The 18019-nt window shown below is 42.4% G+C and overlaps 1 protein-coding gene across 2 annotated transcripts; it reads left to right on the top strand.

Moving 5' to 3' along the window:
- The first annotated feature begins 3447 nt into the window (after positions 1–3447).
- Positions 3448–14889, top strand: paip2b (poly(A) binding protein interacting protein 2B). Of its 2 annotated transcripts, none has more exons than XM_070993156.1 (4): positions 3448–3706; positions 11205–11371; positions 12461–12643; positions 12768–14889. In XM_070993156.1, exons 2-4 carry the CDS (start codon positions 11216–11218, stop codon positions 12822–12824), a joined length of 396 nt encoding a protein of 131 aa, XP_070849257.1. In that variant the 5' UTR covers positions 3448–3706; positions 11205–11215; the 3' UTR covers positions 12825–14889. The 2 variants fall into 2 exon arrangements, with proteins under 2 accessions (XP_070849257.1, XP_070849256.1); XM_070993155.1 differs by lacking the exon at positions 3448–3706 and adding an exon at positions 6263–6423.
- The last annotated feature ends 3130 nt before the right edge of the window (positions 14890–18019 follow it).

Here is an 18019-nt window from a genome sequence, read left to right on the forward strand (position 1 = left end):
TCCCATCACGAACAGCTTTTGTCAAGCGTGAACAGATGGTTAAACCCAGAGTCGTCAAAGTATACTCTACACTAATTTTCTGTTTGGATGCAGCTTGTGTGTCCGTGTGTGTGATCACAAGGAAACTGCTCATTCCTGCAGCCCTTTATGTTTCCCAAGGAGAGGTATCACAGGTCAGTGTGGATAAATCAACTGCAGACACACACACACACACACACACACACACACACACACACACACACACACACACACACACACACACACACACACACAGATTTGAGCTGCCACTCTGGAACATCTGGTGCTCTTGAACAGTTTAATGTCCCCATCTCCTTCTCAACACATACGCACAAACCATGCATCTTGCGTCCAGCTGAGACAATGCAGAAATAATGTAGCAATCTGGAAATCTGTTACAGTGATGATTTATAGCGACATGAAGCTTCTCTGACTACTAAGTATAAAAACACCAAGCAAGTGGTACACAGATGAACATGCAGTATACTCACTTGGTTTCATTGCCCATTGAATAAGCTTAACTCTCAACATGTGGTATTTAATTGCCCTATCATTATTTGAGAAATTGTGCAGAAAATAGACCCTGATTTGATTATTTTTTTGTGTGCTGATGAAGCTGGTGAGCTAACAAGAACAAAACAGGTTATTCTCATGTGCCTTCAAATAAAAAAACTTCCTCCCTGCCCTGTTGTAACTTCAGTAACTTTGCTCCTGTTGTAGTCCGTGTGAGAAAAGCAGTTAAAGACAACCAGGAGTCAAAGATGGACTGCAGAGAAGCAGGTTCAGACATGGTGTTGAAGGCCCTTTAACCTCGGTGGTTGTGAGGGTGGGAGTGGGATCAGGATGCAGTATTTACTTCCTTAGCTAAAGCTACACAACTTCAATCCACATCAACATATTGATGATGTTCCTGCTAGTGGACGCACTATACTGCCCACTGCGTGTTACAGTCGCCCTCCGCTGTAACTTTAGGGTAATGCACCCTCTTCACCAACTCCTCTCACAAGTGCATGAGATGATTCCACCACAGAGGACGGCTGTGTTGATCCAGGTCAAAGACGTAATCACGTATTGTTAGCTTCACCTCATTCATCATGATGTATTTGGCACAGAGGCTGAGTGAGTATTTGGAAAATGTAACACAAATGACGCCTTGATTCTTTTAATAAGATGTTGCAGTTACGTGTGTTTAAGTGCCTAAAAGCTATTAAGCCTATTAAGTCAATACATTAATGGCTATTTTCAGAACACAACCTGTGATTAAGAAATGGAACCCAGAAATGTAAACTTTTCCACGGCGAGTCTGAAACATCAAATCTCTCTCTGTGTACACCAACACAGCACATTTCACTGTCATCATCATATTTATGCCAGACAGTGTTTCTGATTCAGAACTGGTATCATTACTAAAAAATATTCTCTCTAGTTTTTGGCTTTGATCAAAGCAAAAAACAAAATAGTCACTGAGAAATGTAACATGGCAGCATCTGAATGAAGACAATGGACTTGGATAAATAACACAGCCTCAGCGTCTCTCATCGTGTTGTTTTGCTGTGGCTTAATAATATGACTTATCTTCACCTTTAGGTTAAAACTGTATTATTTAACCAGTGGCAGGGCACGTTTAAATGGAAATACATAGAAATTGTTTTCTGTTAATTTATTTTTTAATCATTATGACAAAATCCTCCAGAGTATATATATATATATATACACACACACACACACACACACACACACACACACACACACATATATATATACATATATATATTATAAATAAATTATAAGGGGCTCATTCTGACTCTTTTCTGCACAAAAACCAATAACATAACCTTTCTTCTCACAACATCACGGCATAAAGTGATATTCTGGTGCCATTTTGTAACCTCACCTTCACCCTGGTTTGTGCTTGTCATGCATTATGAATATGTTTAAGTCAAAGAGCAACACTTCTGCTTGCATGAAATGCAAACACCCGGTGACCAGAGCGTTGTTGAAGAGTACAGACTGCATTTCTGAAGGTATTTCTTCAAGTCTCAAAAACTCTTCTAACCATCTGGAAAAAAAAATCTGTCTGGACATTAAAAATTCTCTGTTACAACTCTGTTTTTTTACTGCTAGGGTGTATGTTGTTGCTCAATTTGTATGACAATTTTATCATTAGTAGTCTATATTGAACTTCCTTTCCATCAGTTAATATTGGCCAGTAGTTGGATGGGATCACATACCTGGCGCTCTTTCTTGGATGTCTGCCATTGTGATGGTTACCGGTTGAGCTGACTTTGGATGGTTCGGTGGAGAACATCCCATTTATTCTCCTGGCCTCTGCTTCTCCAGTGTGTCTCTTCAGGCGGGTAGCCAGAGCTGTGAGTCTTTGCTTGGCTGTCTCTGGTGCCTCTGCTAAGAACAGTTGGTGGTAGTTCCTGGGAGTCCCTTTCTTCCTCACACCTTTCTGGAGACTGACTCACTTCTCTCTGCGTTGCACTGATCTTGGCCTCTAGCCTCCTTCTCCATGGGGGGTATTGCTCCTTGTGGCTGCTCATGCTGTTCATCTTATCGCCGAGCATCTCTAGAATCACTGTTGTGGATTGGTCTCTGTTTATAGTACTGCATTCACATCTCCAAGCAGATTTTCACAGAGTACTTTAATGCTTGGGGTTCTCTATCACTCAGTTGTGATAGTCAATGCCTGATGCAGACCTTGTTGACCCGGGTGCCATCTGAGCCTGTATGACTCTCATAGTTGTGAATTCACTCATACTGAGGTAAGTGAGCAGCATTAAGGACCTTGCCAAAGGGTCCTCATTGGATACCCTGTGCCCTGACCGGGAATCAAACCCTAGTCACCAAAAGTCAGTAGCATTATATTGTTGATAGTGCTCTTAAACCAACCACTTTTAGGAAGACAATAGCATACATGGGCAGCCTAAAAATAGTTTCAGGTGACTTAAAACTCTCATTTATTTCATTGTGGTGAAGTTATTTCAAGAATCCTTCAAGACTATAAAAATGAATATTCCTCTTTCTGGAAAAACAGGCTTGACTCGAAAGTAAGGGTGGGAGATGGGGCCCCAGCTGAGGATCTCCCCGCCCCTGAACAGCCACTGCTTACACTCACATATCATTTTTTTCATCTGCTGTACTTACACTTTCCTCTTATCCCCTCGCTTTCTCAGGCCTAATTAGCCTTAAAAAACACACAGCTACGGTATCGTCTGTTAAAGGAAGGTCAGATCTACTTAGTTCAGCCACGTTGTCAAATATTAACTGCTTATATTGATTACAAAAAGGGCAACAAGAAAAATGGGTTATGTTTTGTTTACCTACGTGAATGGAGAGGTGGGGTGGGGCGTTCCGTCGTCTGGACCAATAGAATCCCTAGGAAGGCTTGACTGACGTAGATTCCAACCAATGGCTGGAGTGTGCAGCTGGACAAACGCTTCACGACACAACGTTTTCCCACCTCGACGTCGAGCCAAAGAAACGGTGGATTTCTCCGTTTTTACGCCAATAACGCAAGCGAGCTGACGAAAGTGACTCGTTTGATTTGCGAACTGGAGATTTTTTTTTTGGAAATTTTCTTTGCAGTGTGGGTTTTCTTGTGACATACGGGACCGGAACAAGCCGCCCCCCTCCCTTCGACAGCTGGTTTGCGGATTCCCCCCTATTTGCGCTTGAAGTTGTGGTGAGTGTTGTTATTGGTGGAGAAGCTAGCTGTTTGCTACAAAAGAGAAAGAAAGACAGAAAGAAAGAGCAGTAAGAAAAACTAACTGTCAATAGTGTCAATTAAAATATACTTATGTTATTTTCTGTGTAAGAGCCTATTTCTTCATAATTTTAACAGTTACATGGCGAGCTTTACTTACCATGTTGTACCACTTTAGCTCTCAAATGTAAGTCTAAAAAGATGGAAAAACTGTTGTGAAAAGGTGCTAAAACAACTCAAAAGTCTTCCCGTGCGTTAGAAATAGCTGTATTGTGATAGAGTACATCCTTTGAGCACTGTCAATTTCATGAAAATATGAGATCTTCAAATGTAGGATCTTTATCTTTACTTGGATCAGTAATATGAAGGATAACGTAGGCTACTCGACACAGACTGATTCGAACAGACTTTGCTGTTAAAAAGCTTGTTCTTCATCATTACAGTCACTTCGCCCTCCTCATAAAAGTCAGTTTAAGTGTAACTTGTTAGGTTTTCTGTTATTAATTTACAGAAATACTTTTATTTCCGAAGCCACGCAGGCATTTGTGTTTTGGTAGAGAGTATAGCGGTGGTGTGGTGGCGCTTCAGAGATGTTTGTTCACATGCTGCATTCAAGTACCCATTTTGAGCCCCGATTTTTGAAAGTCAACGTTACTGTGACGTGTAACACTGAAACGAGTAAATTCACGAGTTCATTAGTTCCTAAATTTTTTGCCTTATAACTCTATCAACCTGTTTGCTTGCTAACTTACGACCGTGGAGTTACATATGTCTGTATGTGAACATCCCAACCAAAACGGATGTTGAAGACTTTATTTACTACTCCTAAATATTTTGTACATCACATTTACCACGTGACCCAGTGGGGGCCCCTAACCCCCACACCAGGAGCCAATGAGTTAATGGATTCAAAGGGAATTTACTGGCAAAATTTTGATGATTTATTTATTGTTGAAGTCATTTTGATGTTAAAATGCAAAGCACTAAGTGGCTCTGGTTGTCACATATGAGGATATGCTGCTTGACAAATTAATATTTGGGTTTTTTTGTCTGTTGGTTGGACAAAACAAGCAAGTTGAGGATGTTAGCTCGAGCTGTAGGAGCTTGTGATGGGCATTTTTCACTGCTGTGGCATTTTAAAAACAGGAAATCAATGAAAATAGCTGTAGCTGCAGCACTAATGAAATATAATACAACATCATTAAAATCAGTCCTACCCTCATGAAGGCTTTAATGTTCATCTTTTTGTTGAAACTGCTTCAGCGAGGAATTGATTCAAGTTTATGGCCATTTTGGAGGATGTAGTTTGTGATGCTGTTAAAATGACGTGTATGAGAGGTGTTTCTCATATTCAGCCTACCCTCTTTGATATAAACATGGTGCACTAAGTAAAATAACATTATAGCTTTTCTTCTCTGATTGTAAGGACTAATGACATTAATAACTTCTCACCACAGAAGAAAGAAATAGACCATCTATTACAGGCTATAACACTTCCAGCCTGGTGGTGTTTATTTGTGTTGTGAAGTTTGTTCTTGATAGAACAACAAACAAAAAAACTACCCATATTTGGTCCTTCACTTTCATCAGAACGGACAGCAGAGGAAAGAGGGTTGATGATTTAAAGTGTTTTTTTCTGCTCAGAGCACGTAAGAGCTGGAGCATTTTCAATCTTGGATCCATCATTCAATCACATGCTATTAGCCTCTGGGGGGAATAGGAATGGAAATACTGTGTTGGGATATAACCATCTGGTTGCATATCCGGGCCATGTCTGTTTCTGTGCATTGCTGCAAATATTTTCTGCACAATAAACAACCATCAGTTAGTTTTATTTGCTCTGCACATGCACTGTCCTCCTGCATACCGACGTACTAATACTTTTGTAAATGCTGTCCATCCTTCAAATAGAAATCAGCATGTTCTCGATATTGTTGCCTGCCAATATTCAGGTGAATTCGGACATCTGAAATAGGGCTGGTGGATGTGGTTGACACCACTATCACAGTATCAGTAGTATTGATGTTTTTGGATTACATGAGACCAAACTCTTCATGCTGTATCTGTAAAAAAAAAAAAAAGCTTCAATAACAATTTTACTCAAAACTAGAGCTGAAACAATTGATCGTGGAATCAACGGTCAAAGTTATTTATCAAGCAAAAATGGCAATGTTCTTTTGTTCCAGCAACACAGATGTGATTTTCTGTCTTTTTATGTTTTATATAATTGTAAACAGAACAAGTTAGAGGTTTGGTATTTTGGCTTTTTTTGTGATAATTACAGCTGGAGAGAGTCAGGGAATGCAAGGGAAAGAGAATGGATGACAGACATGCAGTAAGGGAGTCTAACCTGGGCTGCTGCAGTAAGTACTCAGCCTTGACGCATGTTACACAGTCTACTAGTGTTGTCTTGAATTGTGGTAAATTGTGACAGACATTTTTCGCATCATATTCACGTGAAAACTGTTTTTCCACATTTCTGATAGTACGCCAATGCAGCACCGAACCACGTGACCGACCCAGCTTTCTAACGTTAGCAAGGTGGCTAACAGGATTTAGCTAACTTGAGCTACGTTGCATCGCAGCAGAGAGTAATCCCCACTGGAGAATCGACGAGCACGCAGTCCTCGCTGTGTAGTTGCAATAACTTTGTGTAACGTTACACTTTAAAGCGAACAGCGAGAGCACAATGCCAGGTAACTTTAACCCTTAAAACCTTGAATTCTGACGGTTCGTCTCGTGTGTGTAAAGCAGTGGTAATGGCTTGTTTTGTTGACCTGCTTCACTAACGCTGCCATGCTGTAGCAGCGTGCTAGCTGATAGCAGAGCAGCCGACTTTGTTTAGCCTCAAGCATCCAAACGGGAATGGAGCTTGACCTCGGCGCATTGTTTATGTGTTGTAATAGCCGACCGTGTATGTTTCATTCGGTGCTTTGTGTGCGTTTAAGCCGTTTTCACACAAACCCACATCGCGACTTGGTGAAAATAAGTGTTTTCAGCCCTCCAGCTCTCTACCCTTTGTTGTTGCTGGGATAGCGTTCACCTTAGGCCCGCTCATTGACAGCACGGCGATGTGCATCTGTAGCGTACCACCGTAAACTAGCCACTTAGCTATACCTCGGCTAACACCGTCCAATCCATTTACCAACTTCCCAGGTAGGCCTGGACACCTGGGTTAGCTCTCCGAAGGCGTTAGCAGGCTATAAGCCACTACGACACAGCTCCTGTTACATCCAGCTCACAGACTGTCACATTACATAAGCTGTTATGTAGCGCTTTATTCTGTTCATGTCAAACCGTCTTTTATACGCCGTTCATGGAGTCATTCAAACGTATTTTAACGTATTTCCTCGGGTCCATACTGCTTGTCGCTCCGCAGATCGGAGCTTTGTTTGAGATTTTATTTTTTTTTCCCCACATGCAGGTCCTCAAAATATCAGGGTTTCTTTAAGAAATCAACAAATACATTAAAACAGACTCATTAGCAGACCTTTTCACGTGTTGAGTTTAATTTTTTGACCGTTTTAATCATTTTCCTTTTTTATGCTGTTTGCATAGACACATATTTTGTTGTTCCGGTCATTTCAGCTGTTTCATAAATCAGTGAATGAAGAGGATGAATTAGTTGACTCTGAGGTGATTCTGTAAATATTTTCTGTAGCTTACTTTTATGGTTTTTCTAATTTAATATTTAATCGAACAGGTAATTTGATGTTGATTTCCTTGACTGATTATTTATAAAACGCCAGTGTGTGTGGGAAAATGGCCAGCACAGTTTCCCTGATACAGTCATATTGCTTGTTGTCTTTGTCCAACCAAATCAAAAATATTTAAGGTACACTGAAACAGCAAATCCTCCTTTCTTGTAATGTTTAATCTCTAGATATTTGGCTTTTTTTTTTTTTTGCTATTTAAATCTTAGAAATGATTAAAATTTTTGCAGAGGATTTTAGATTTTAGTTTGTAAAGTGGCTTTTCTCAGAGGACAATGTGTTTTTTTTTTTAAATGTCTTTGTCAGACTGACCGTCCAAGACACCAAAACACTGATTTTACAGTTTCACACAAGCTGCTGGAACCAGTGAAGGTTTGTCTTAGCTTGATAAATGACTTACAGGATTGGTACATTACCAAAATAGTTGCCACATGTTTTAATAGCGAACTATGGGGCTGTTTTTCTCCCTTTTAACAGAAGTCCACCTCCAATTTACATTAATTCAATATAAGATAGGAAAATGTAGGATTAATGATAAGGAAAAGCAATGAAGGAATACATAATCAAAGCAGCAAAATTGACCTTCGTTATTGGCCTTCAACAAGAGGGAGGCTTCATTTGAGCCTAGAAATACTACGTATGGCGGTGATGTGGAGGTTAGTCATCAGGAGCATCCAGTCAGAACGAGTTGACGTCACTACAACTGGAATGCAGCTCGAGGTCTTTCAGATCACAACATACGGCGACTGACCCAGAACTGGAGCTCAATTATTAGCAATTTTTAAAAATTTTCTCTTAATTTTGACGCTTTCTGTGTAGTCCAGTGGCAGAGCAGCATTTCTTTCTCTCCACTGTTTATCCTTCAACCTCATCAAATCTGATTGAATCACATTCTGCTCGCAGGCATGGAGGATGCTCGGGTAACTAAATGAAACATGGTGACCAACACGTGGTTACGCAACATGAGCATGTTAAGTGCTACATGCAGTACATAATGGCACAGTACTCGCTGTCTCCACTTTTCCTTATTCATGCTGGATCAACCATCAGGCACTCGTGTGTCGCCTGAATCGAGGCATGATCACAGTGATTCTTAACAACTGCTAGAGGCTGACCCTTATGGCTGAGATTCACATGATACTCTTTAGTCTTAGGATTATTTTTCTCAATCTACTTTTTTATTTAATCTGTAGAACATCAAAAACTTGTGATAATTGCCACACAGACCAAAAGCAGTATCTTCAAGTTGCTTGTTTTGTTGAACCACCAGTCCAAAACCCAGGAGCAAGTCCTCAAACTTGAGAGGCTGGACCCTGAAATTTGTTTGGCATTTTTGCTTGATAAATGACTTGAACAGTCACTTAAGATCAATGCATGTCTTTAGTCTTGTTGATGGACATCGTAGGTGAACTTCACTGTTGTCTGCTTTGTTCGCTCCTACTTCTATGTCTGATGTATGGAATTAAACACACCTTAAGTGTTTGGTGAACTTTGGTAATTGATGTTCAAAGTCTGCGTTGTTCTGTTGCACTCTATAGCCTCCAGTAAAATTTAATTTGAACGCAGTGGCACAGTCACACACGCAGGCTTCGAACACTGAACATACTGCTGCCTTGCTCAGCTAGTGCAGAGCTGAATGTAGGCCTGTCGTTTTCTCCTGCAGAAGGTCCTTTCTGACCCTTTCACTCTCTCCTGCCCTGATTATTATTTGCCTCCGTAGCTAACATCCTGTGTAAATCTGTACACTGCATAATTAGATAGCTTTATCATTGACCATAGAGACTCCAGCTTTGAGCCAGGCTGACACACCTCCTCTCAGTCTACTAACCTACTTAGATTACACATGTTTGTTTGAACTCCTCTGAAGGACACCATGTCCATACTGTCACTGTGTACAGTGAACGGCTATCTGTCTTGGGGTCACGCTACGCTCATGTATTTGTTACATGTGGACAGCAGGTATAGACGTCAAGGTAGCGTTGTGTCCTGTATGTGGAAATTGGGAGGGTGCAGCTGCTGGGAGTTTAAGGAAACAAGTTGGCCCTCGCAAGTCAAACATCGCAATGGTGTGTCTGCATCTGGCTGACCCTGAGGCTGTGGGCACGGCTCGGTTGAGATCATCTTTTCTCTCTCCACTGCGAGGCTGCAGTTGAGTCATGACAAGTCTGTTGGAGCTGGCTGGCAGTCTGAGGATTATGTCATTATAGTGGGCATTTATTATGAGAGCAGGAGTTCAGTGTCGCCCAAGTACGGATGCACAATCCTGTATGGTTGCTATTTTTTCATTATTAAGTGTAGTATACTTCCGATACGGTAATTTTGATGGTATTATTCTGGTTGCAAGGTCTACTTCCTGTATGCAAGGTTTTCACGTGTGGCAGAAAGGTATTTTAACACCCAGTGTCAGAAAAATGGTGCAAGGGTTAGAGAAGAAGTGTGACAAGATGGAAGTTCTGACATGAAGCTGGGAGATGAAGCTGGCTCTTTGTACTGAGAGGGCTGACGACCAGGTTTGCTTTCAGCGCAGCGTCACTCAGCGTTTTTCCTGTCTTGAAAGTCGGAGCAGCAGAAAGTACAAGATGAAATGTGCCGAAAGTACAGAATATCCCTAAATAACATAAGTACTCTCTAAAATTAAAGCCTCAGCAATCGGCACATGAAGCTCAACATCAAAAGTACTAATTTAACAGCAGCGTGGCCAGACTGCCAGTGAGGCGTCTGTACCCAAGCCAAACATTGATTCTTTCTCTTTTTTCACTCTATTTTCCGTCTTTTTAATAAACCTCAGCCACCTGAAAGCAGCAGGACAGATATGCATGTTACACCTGCAGCGTCTGCGTTGCAACATGCAGCAGCATTAAGCAAGATGACTCACTGACATGCTCTTTAACGGTTTTTTAACTTGTGCTTTTCTTTTACATTTCCTGGTTTCCTTGCCATAGATTTAAAGCTTACTTGACTCCATTGTTTTGCTCCTCACACCGAAGCTTAACTTTGTATGGAAGTGGGTGAGCTGACATTGTTGCTGTATTTTCTCTTCTTATAAGCGCAGGCCGACCTAACACCCTGGACGTTTGTTTGCCTGTGAGTGTTGCTGTGTCTCTTCATGATGTCAGTCTGGGCCTGTGGGTTCTCCCATCTAATAATAACGCACTGTAGCCTTTTAGCGTAGCGCCACAGTTCAACAAGCTGAAAAACTATTGATTGCGGTCGTAAAATGTCAGCGGCTATTAAGCCTTCAGACTCATTTGGGTATTTGCAGTGAGAACATTTTTAGATATCACAGAGCAGTTTTGGAGACTGGGATCAGTCCCAGCTGCTGTTGCTGTTTTCAGCCTGTTTCTTATTCAGATCATGAGATACGGAAAATTGTTCTTTGATGGTTTTATTGTTTATGAGCCGTGAGGCTCGATGAACACTTTTCTACCCGTGGGAGCAGTTCTCCAGCTGTAGCTACAATGTAATTGAGATGCTGAAAATTTGTTCAATTTGGATCCCGGGCTGCGACGCTGGAGCCTCGATTCAGTCGAGATCATGGGAAGTTAACAGTCAGTAAGACCCAGCTGGGGGCTAATGAACAGGAGGAGTCAAAGTTATTGCATTTCAAGGAAGAAAATGAAGTTTGCATGGTCTTTGATTTGGTTTTTGGGAAGCCATTTATGTGTGAAGTTTTGAGCTGAAGTTTAATGACCAGTTTTTGTGTTTCTGTTTTTGCATCTTGACCAGTTTTCTAATTATTATTATGCAACCGTCTTCTCGCACAGAGCCGGCTGAGATGAGTGGTCCGGAGGTGGCCAAGACACCGGGAGGAGGAGCTCCAGGCAAGGAGGGGAAGGAGCCAGTGGCCAATGGGCACGCAGGAGAGGGCAATGACGCCAACCCATTCGCTGAGTACATGTGGATGGAGAATGAGGAGGAGTATAACAGACAGGTGTGTGCTCATACTCAATGTCTTATACACATAATACTTTTAATTCTATAGTTGAACAGATTTTAGGGACACCGTGTCCTTGCCTAAAAGTTAAACTCTGACTCAGCTTTAGCTGCAACGCAATGCAGCATCATTCACCCGTGTCGGCCAATCAAGGATATGTTGAAGGTCTATTAGAAACTGTGTCTCCATTACATGGTTTGTCCACCAGGGAGCACTGACATGTTTTATTTTGCACCGTTAAATGTCCCACTGGGTCCATATGTAGGACAAAAGAACACACGTAATAGATCTTTATTTTGTGTTTATTAGAAAAATGATAGCAACAGATAAGTAGTTGTTTAGTTTTTTTGAGCCTTGAACGTCTGTATCTGTCTCTAAAATCCAGTGTCGGCCAGGGTTTTTCTGAAAGCCTGTCCCTTTGGACTGTAACCTGCTCTGCAGTGTTCAGTCTTAAAGAGCCTTTAAACTCATTTTACTCTTACTGAAGTTGGGCTAGTTTAAGTATTTTTATGGCCACTCTGAGAGTGGAGAGATTGGGGGACTGCGTACAGCCAGAGCTGAACTGGGGACGCTGCTGTTCTTCATGCTTGGTGCCCCGGGGCCCCCCTCCCTGGATCTCCTCAGCAGTACCTGCAGCAGCATGCCCACACCAACACGGCCTCTTTCATTTTTATTAATGCAGAGCTTGCCAGGTGTTAAAAATCTATGGCGATATTAAGGTCTCTGCTTTCCTGCATCAGATTGTGTTCTTGATTGGTCCTTCATTCCTCACCCCTCCATCCTTTTTCTGCCTTGTGAATTTGAGGTTATTTGGACCAAATCTTAATAATTTGAGCTTCATGATTCGTGTTTTATATGTCGAATTTTTTTTTTCAAATCAATCTTGTTCCAGTATTCAGCGCCCCTTTGAGCTCTCTGTATCTCTCCCCCTCAAGCCTTTTTCTCTTGCTTGCCTGGATGAGTCATGTGTTTTAATGCCCCCAATTACTGAGATTTCACTTGTCACGCAGGTAGGTGGAGGGTTCTCGTCGGTCCCCCTGCACCTCGTCGTTCGTCTCTCACTTTCTTTCCCTCTTCATCTTCCAGGTGGAAGAGGAGCTGTTGGAGCAGGAGTTCTTGGAGCGCTGCTTCCAGGAAATGCTGGAGGAGGAGGACCAGGATTGGTTCATCCCTTCGCGTGACCTCAACAACCAGGGGGTGGGGCAGCTGCAGCAGCAGCTGAACGGCCTGTCCGTCAACGATCACCACAGCAACCTGGAGGAAGTGGCGGTGAGTCAGAGATGCGTCTGATTTCACAACAGATTATTTTTTTTAAGCTCTCTTGGAAATGGATCATGATGTTTTGGTTATAATGAGTATGTTTTTACTCTTTTTACTTTGTGTTTCCCTGCAGAGGAAGAGCATCTTGAATCCTGAAGCGAAGGAGTTCGTCCCGGGGAAGAAATACTAGGAGTCCCCCTCACCCCCATGGAGCCTCCACACACACACACAAACATACTAACACAGACACACGTACACACACCAGTCCTCACGTATTCTCAGAGACTCTGGCGGCCACGACCGCGCACACACTGATTCTCACACACACTTATACACACATGTACACAATTGAAGTCAGTGGCGTGCTGGCAGGCCCAGTTGGGGGGTGGGGGGATTTCTTTTTCTTTTCTTGTTTCTTTAATCTTTTTTTTTTTTTCCTGTTTGTTTCTTGTAAACTGAGGGACATGGGGAACAGGGGTGGGGGGTGGGTGTAATACCAGCACTGCCCTACTGCGGGCGCTAGCTCATCATTGCATTTCAGATGACATTGTTGACATTTAGGGTACGCAGATCTCATTGATGTCCCCTTGGAACATAGGCAGCTACCAAGAAGTGACGCCAGGACGAAACTTTAAAACCAAAAGTTATCTTTAAAAATCACTTCATGTACTTGTTAATTTGTGATTTGAAAAACATCAGCAATAGTTTGAGGGTTTCCACGACAGGGTAGAAAGCGACTAACGTTTCAGGGGACTTGATGGGTGTCTGCCGCTGCTCTGTAGAGTCACCACGGTCAGTCATACCCGCTAACGTTTGCTCCTGTGACGCCACAAGCTCCCCGTGACATCGCAGATCTTGCTCATCTAGAAATGCGGGTTCTTATTTCTATCTGCAGAGGCTCCGTTCCAAACCAAATACAGACCCCCTCCCTCCCCGCACGCTTGTTTTTGAAGTGATCTTAACAGACATGGACAGGTGTAATCATGGATATGAAATTATTTTCCCAATTTATGTGGAAGTCCATGTTTATGTTTTGTCCAGCTTAGTAGAACAAGGGAGTGAGTTTCTCAGTCACACATCAAGTTGAGTTTAGCAAGAAGAAATGTTACTATAGAGGGAAGGTCGGAGCTTTTTGAACCTTTAAAAAACCCATTCATCGGCATTTTTTTTGTTTGGCTGCATACTTAAGTTCAATTTGGATTCATTGGGTGTAGTGAACAACCTTGTTACAGGGGAGTATTTGGTCTGGAACTGTGCCACTGTCTCTCTCTGCCGAACAACATGGCTTGTCCGGCGTCAGATCAAGTGTCCATATCCAAATCAGGTTTTCAAATAGCCTCTCCTCCTCTCTTTTCTTTTTTTATTTTTTTCCTTCATGTTTTGAGGATGAGGCATTTTGTGTCTCTACTGGGTACAGTAACCTGTGGTGTCCATTCAGTCCTGTCTGCAGGAGGAAACGCAAGGAGACAGTATTGTCATGGCCAATCAGAATAAAGCAGTATGGATCATGTGGCTGACAGCGTCGCCTCCTTGTGGTTCTTCTCTTTGTAGGTTGGCTTCTTTTGGGGAAGTTCTTCGTTTTAACCATAAATCTGTGTTGTGGTCTGGCTTTCCCGAGGCATCGCCCCTTAGTGCGAGACTAACCTCCGATAAGTTGTGAGCCAATAGGAAGAAGTTGTATATGTGAAGATGCTTTTCCGGAAACCCAGATTCTTATCAACAGCTATCATGAATCGAGTCTGTTTTTCTAGTTCTCAGCCATCTTGGCTTGAAAATGCAGAGGCAGTGTTGTCATAAGGGAAAATCAAGTGAACTAAGCAGTAATCTTCTTAATGCCCTGTTTATTTGTGGTATTAATAATGTCTCGTGTATTTGACTGTATTTGTGTTAAGGAAACACTTGGGTACTTGTACTTCATCGGAGTGTCTGACAGGTGAAAGCACTTTGTTACATCCATGCAGCTTTTCCAGTTTTCAGCCTCACTGGCGCTCAAGTGTTTTTTCTTAAAGCGCACAGCAGAAACACGGTTAAAGTGGAACTTCCTCGCACAGTGTTGGACCACAGCTGTGGAATGGCACCCTGGTGAAGCCAATAGGAATGTCCGCCAGGTGGATTGTACAACATGAAATCATTTTTGGTGATTTTGTTTAGATGAATTAGATGACAAGCCGTTAAGAGGTCCAGAAGACACAGAGTATGAATTTCAATACAAATAAAAATAATGAAAAAAGACAAATAAAGATGTTAAAGACAAATACCCTGCGTTAGTCTTTCGTTACGTTTTGGAAATGTATATCAGTCTCTTTTTTTGTGTGCTTGAGCTCTTGCACGGCCATCCTTACTTCCTTGTCATCAAGCTTAGTTTCCTCATTCATGAGCACAATGCACGAGCAAAGGCTCCAGAGACATAAGTATACAGGAAATGAGCACATAGTGATATTCTAGGACACCAAAATGACATGGACCTCTTCAGCTGGAGGTGCCAACATGCACATGTTACCCATGCAAAGTTAAACATTAGCCATTTTTATCTTGTGTTATCAGTGTTGTGCTACTTTCCCATCGTGGAAGAGGAGAGGGTGGAACAGGCAGCGCCTCAGAGAAAGAGGAAGCGGGAGGACAGCTCAGTGGATGGGTGCAGCACTGACCTCCCTGAATGAAGGCGCCTCAGACTGTAAACACCTGTGTTAGCAATTAAGAACTGGTGAAGTGAGAGACTTTCACCCTGGCGGCACCACATTTTGGCTGCAAACCACCCCAGTGTGCAGAGGCAGAGATGTGACCTTTAAGGTCATCATAGCAGATTCTCTCCAAAGCAAAGAACAGGACTGATTTCATACAGCCAGAGAAATATTAATTTTCTCCAATAATAAATAATAAAAAACTGCATCCAGAGAGAGGTCTTATTTTCTTCATATTTTCACAGCACCCTGCTCAGCATGTTGATATAGAAATGTAGGCTGCAACTGAATCTCTGGCAACAGCCGTGTGGTCAAAGCACAGACTTGAAACAGCGCTGAGCCACGTTGGACTCTTAACTTTTTGGAGCAGTCAAGAAACAGTCAGTTTTGATATTTATGTGCTAATCTGAAGAGTGCATTTAAGGCGGAAAGATGAGCTCTGTCTGTAGCCAAAGCCACTGACTGCGAGTGGGCGCTTTGCTGTGGCTTTGGTTGTATTTATTGGTGTGGCTGTGGCACAAGCTGTAGCTACGTGGTTATTGCTATGACTGTGATTTGCGTCAGGCTGGCTGCTCTTTACAGCAGCTGTGACACTGGCACCCAAAACCAGACACTCCCATTCTTCACCGCAATGCTAAGCTAACTCAACCATGTCCATGTAGTTAGTGTTACACATGAGTAATCTGTGCATCACAGCCTTGCTAATCATTGCAGCCACAGTAACAACCATCGCCATAATCACAGTGAAGGCAAAGTCTCGAGTCCATCGTCTAATCACAGCTAGCTACAGCCACGGCAGCAGCCTTAAAATTAGCCCCTGCTAGTTAGCTTAACATTAGCCTTAATGATGCAGGCTTGTCATGGAGTTACCTTTCATGACCAAGTCAAAGTTTTCTACTGTAGTAAACTCAATACTGACACATTGTATTTCACTGTATTTCTTTGATTTGTTTTTATTAAGACGCTTTAAATCTTCCATACGATCCAGGCACTTGTGGATGCGACTCACTTTCCCATTTTCAGACCGTGTTACCATTGGAAAAGCTGTTTTTGTTTTTGATTAAATATACAATAATATGGTTGAAAATGTGTTAAGATAAACTTTAGAGCTTCATCTAATGCTTATTTAACCTTTTCTAACAGCGAAGGGACCATTTTGCATGATGAGTACTTTGACCTTTGATGCATTAAGTACAGTTTTGTTTTGATAATACTAATACTCTACCTGGGTATATTTTTAAATGCAGAACTTTTACTTGCAGAAGTTAAGAATCTGAGTACTTCTTCCACCACTGCACTGCCGCGTGTGCATTTAAAGCTCTTTCCAGCAGGAGGATGACAACAAGCGCACACACTTTACTGTCTCCTTTGGGTGCCTGCCAGCAGATGGTTTACCGCTGTGTTATGACTCATCCTCAGCTCCTGTGTCCTGAGGCAAGATAAGTGAGAATTACAGACACGAGCCTTGACCGCTGCCTCAGTTAGGAAGTGTTTTTCATATGTGGCAACTCTCCCTGCCTGAAATGAGTGGGTGGCTGGACGAAGAAACGACACTTTAAACTGGTTCATGTCTGATGTGTATTGAAACAAAATTTGAGGCTCAGAGAGAAGGATGAAGTATCTGTTGATGATGAGGAGGATGGAGGTGAAAGTCACTCTTTTGGATCTTAGGCTGGGCCCCCAATGGACAGGGCCGGAGTTGAGTGATCGTCACACACACGCACACACTTGGTCGTCCTCTCTACCCTCTCCTTACCATAGCGGTGTAGTTCTCTTGGTACTCTGTCAACCATGGCTTCTTGCTGGGCTCTCTGCAGTAGACAGTTGGCTGCACATGGGCCAGAGATGCCACGCTGCCACGATGGAAGGTTTGCATGTTAAAGCAACCGCGATCAGGGCGCTCAGTTTCCCATGCACAGCTGAGAGGAAGGAAAAGAGATGCACACAGAGGGATGTGTAGCAAGAAACTGAAAGAATTGTGAAAAAATGTGCTTACCAACTGCAGTGCTCGGAGGCAGGCTGAAGGAAGATGCTGTTTTTCAGTCCAGTAGCGGGTCTCAAGACCCTGGGATAGCTGTTATCCCAGATTTCAGCATCTAATCACAAATGGGAATTAACAAAGCACATTCAGTCAAATACTGCACTGAAGTACAGTTTACGTGCACTGCATCGCGTGTAGTGAGGCAATATTTCACACTACTGCTTCCAGGTTAATGAATCAATATTTGAAACATTTAAGACTCAAGCATAAAGCAATAGCTCATTTTGGGAAGTACGTTAGCACTGCCATTGTGAACATGTAAGCATGCTGATGTTAGCATTCATTCATACACACATACCATACAGACCATGAATACTGACTATCAAAAACCCCTTGGAAAGATATTAGCTAAAGGTTATGAATCATGGGACAAATGTCTCTCTCTGTGTTTCTGTGTGTGACAGTTTTGGTTTTTTTTTTTACCTATGACCGTGATGATTGGACTGGAGGTCACAGGAAGATGTGACAGGTGCTGCAGCCTGGCTCCTATGCACACAGATCTAAGGAAATTGTCATAGCAGGCTGGACCCACATAAGGCGACAACACAATCTCACCTAAAAGTGCACAAATATAGAGCAGGTTTATGAAATAACATGTGGTTATCTGCTGCAAGAAACTGCAATTTGAATGCTTTTGAAACAATAGCAGACTGAAAAAATGGC

Source organism: Chaetodon trifascialis, chromosome 23 (genome assembly GCF_039877785.1).
Source record: "Chaetodon trifascialis isolate fChaTrf1 chromosome 23, fChaTrf1.hap1, whole genome shotgun sequence".
Taxonomy (NCBI): domain Eukaryota; kingdom Metazoa; phylum Chordata; class Actinopteri; order Chaetodontiformes; family Chaetodontidae; genus Chaetodon; species Chaetodon trifascialis.

Excerpts from the sequence above, each read along its gene's own strand:
- paip2b (XM_070993155.1), top strand. Across the intron at positions 11,372-12,460 it reads AGGAGGAGTATAACAGACAG|GTGGAAGAGGAGCTGTTGGA; the intron begins GTGTGTGCTCAT and ends TTCATCTTCCAG. Across the intron at positions 12,644-12,767 it reads GCAACCTGGAGGAAGTGGCG|AGGAAGAGCATCTTGAATCC; the intron begins GTGAGTCAGAGA and ends GTTTCCCTGCAG.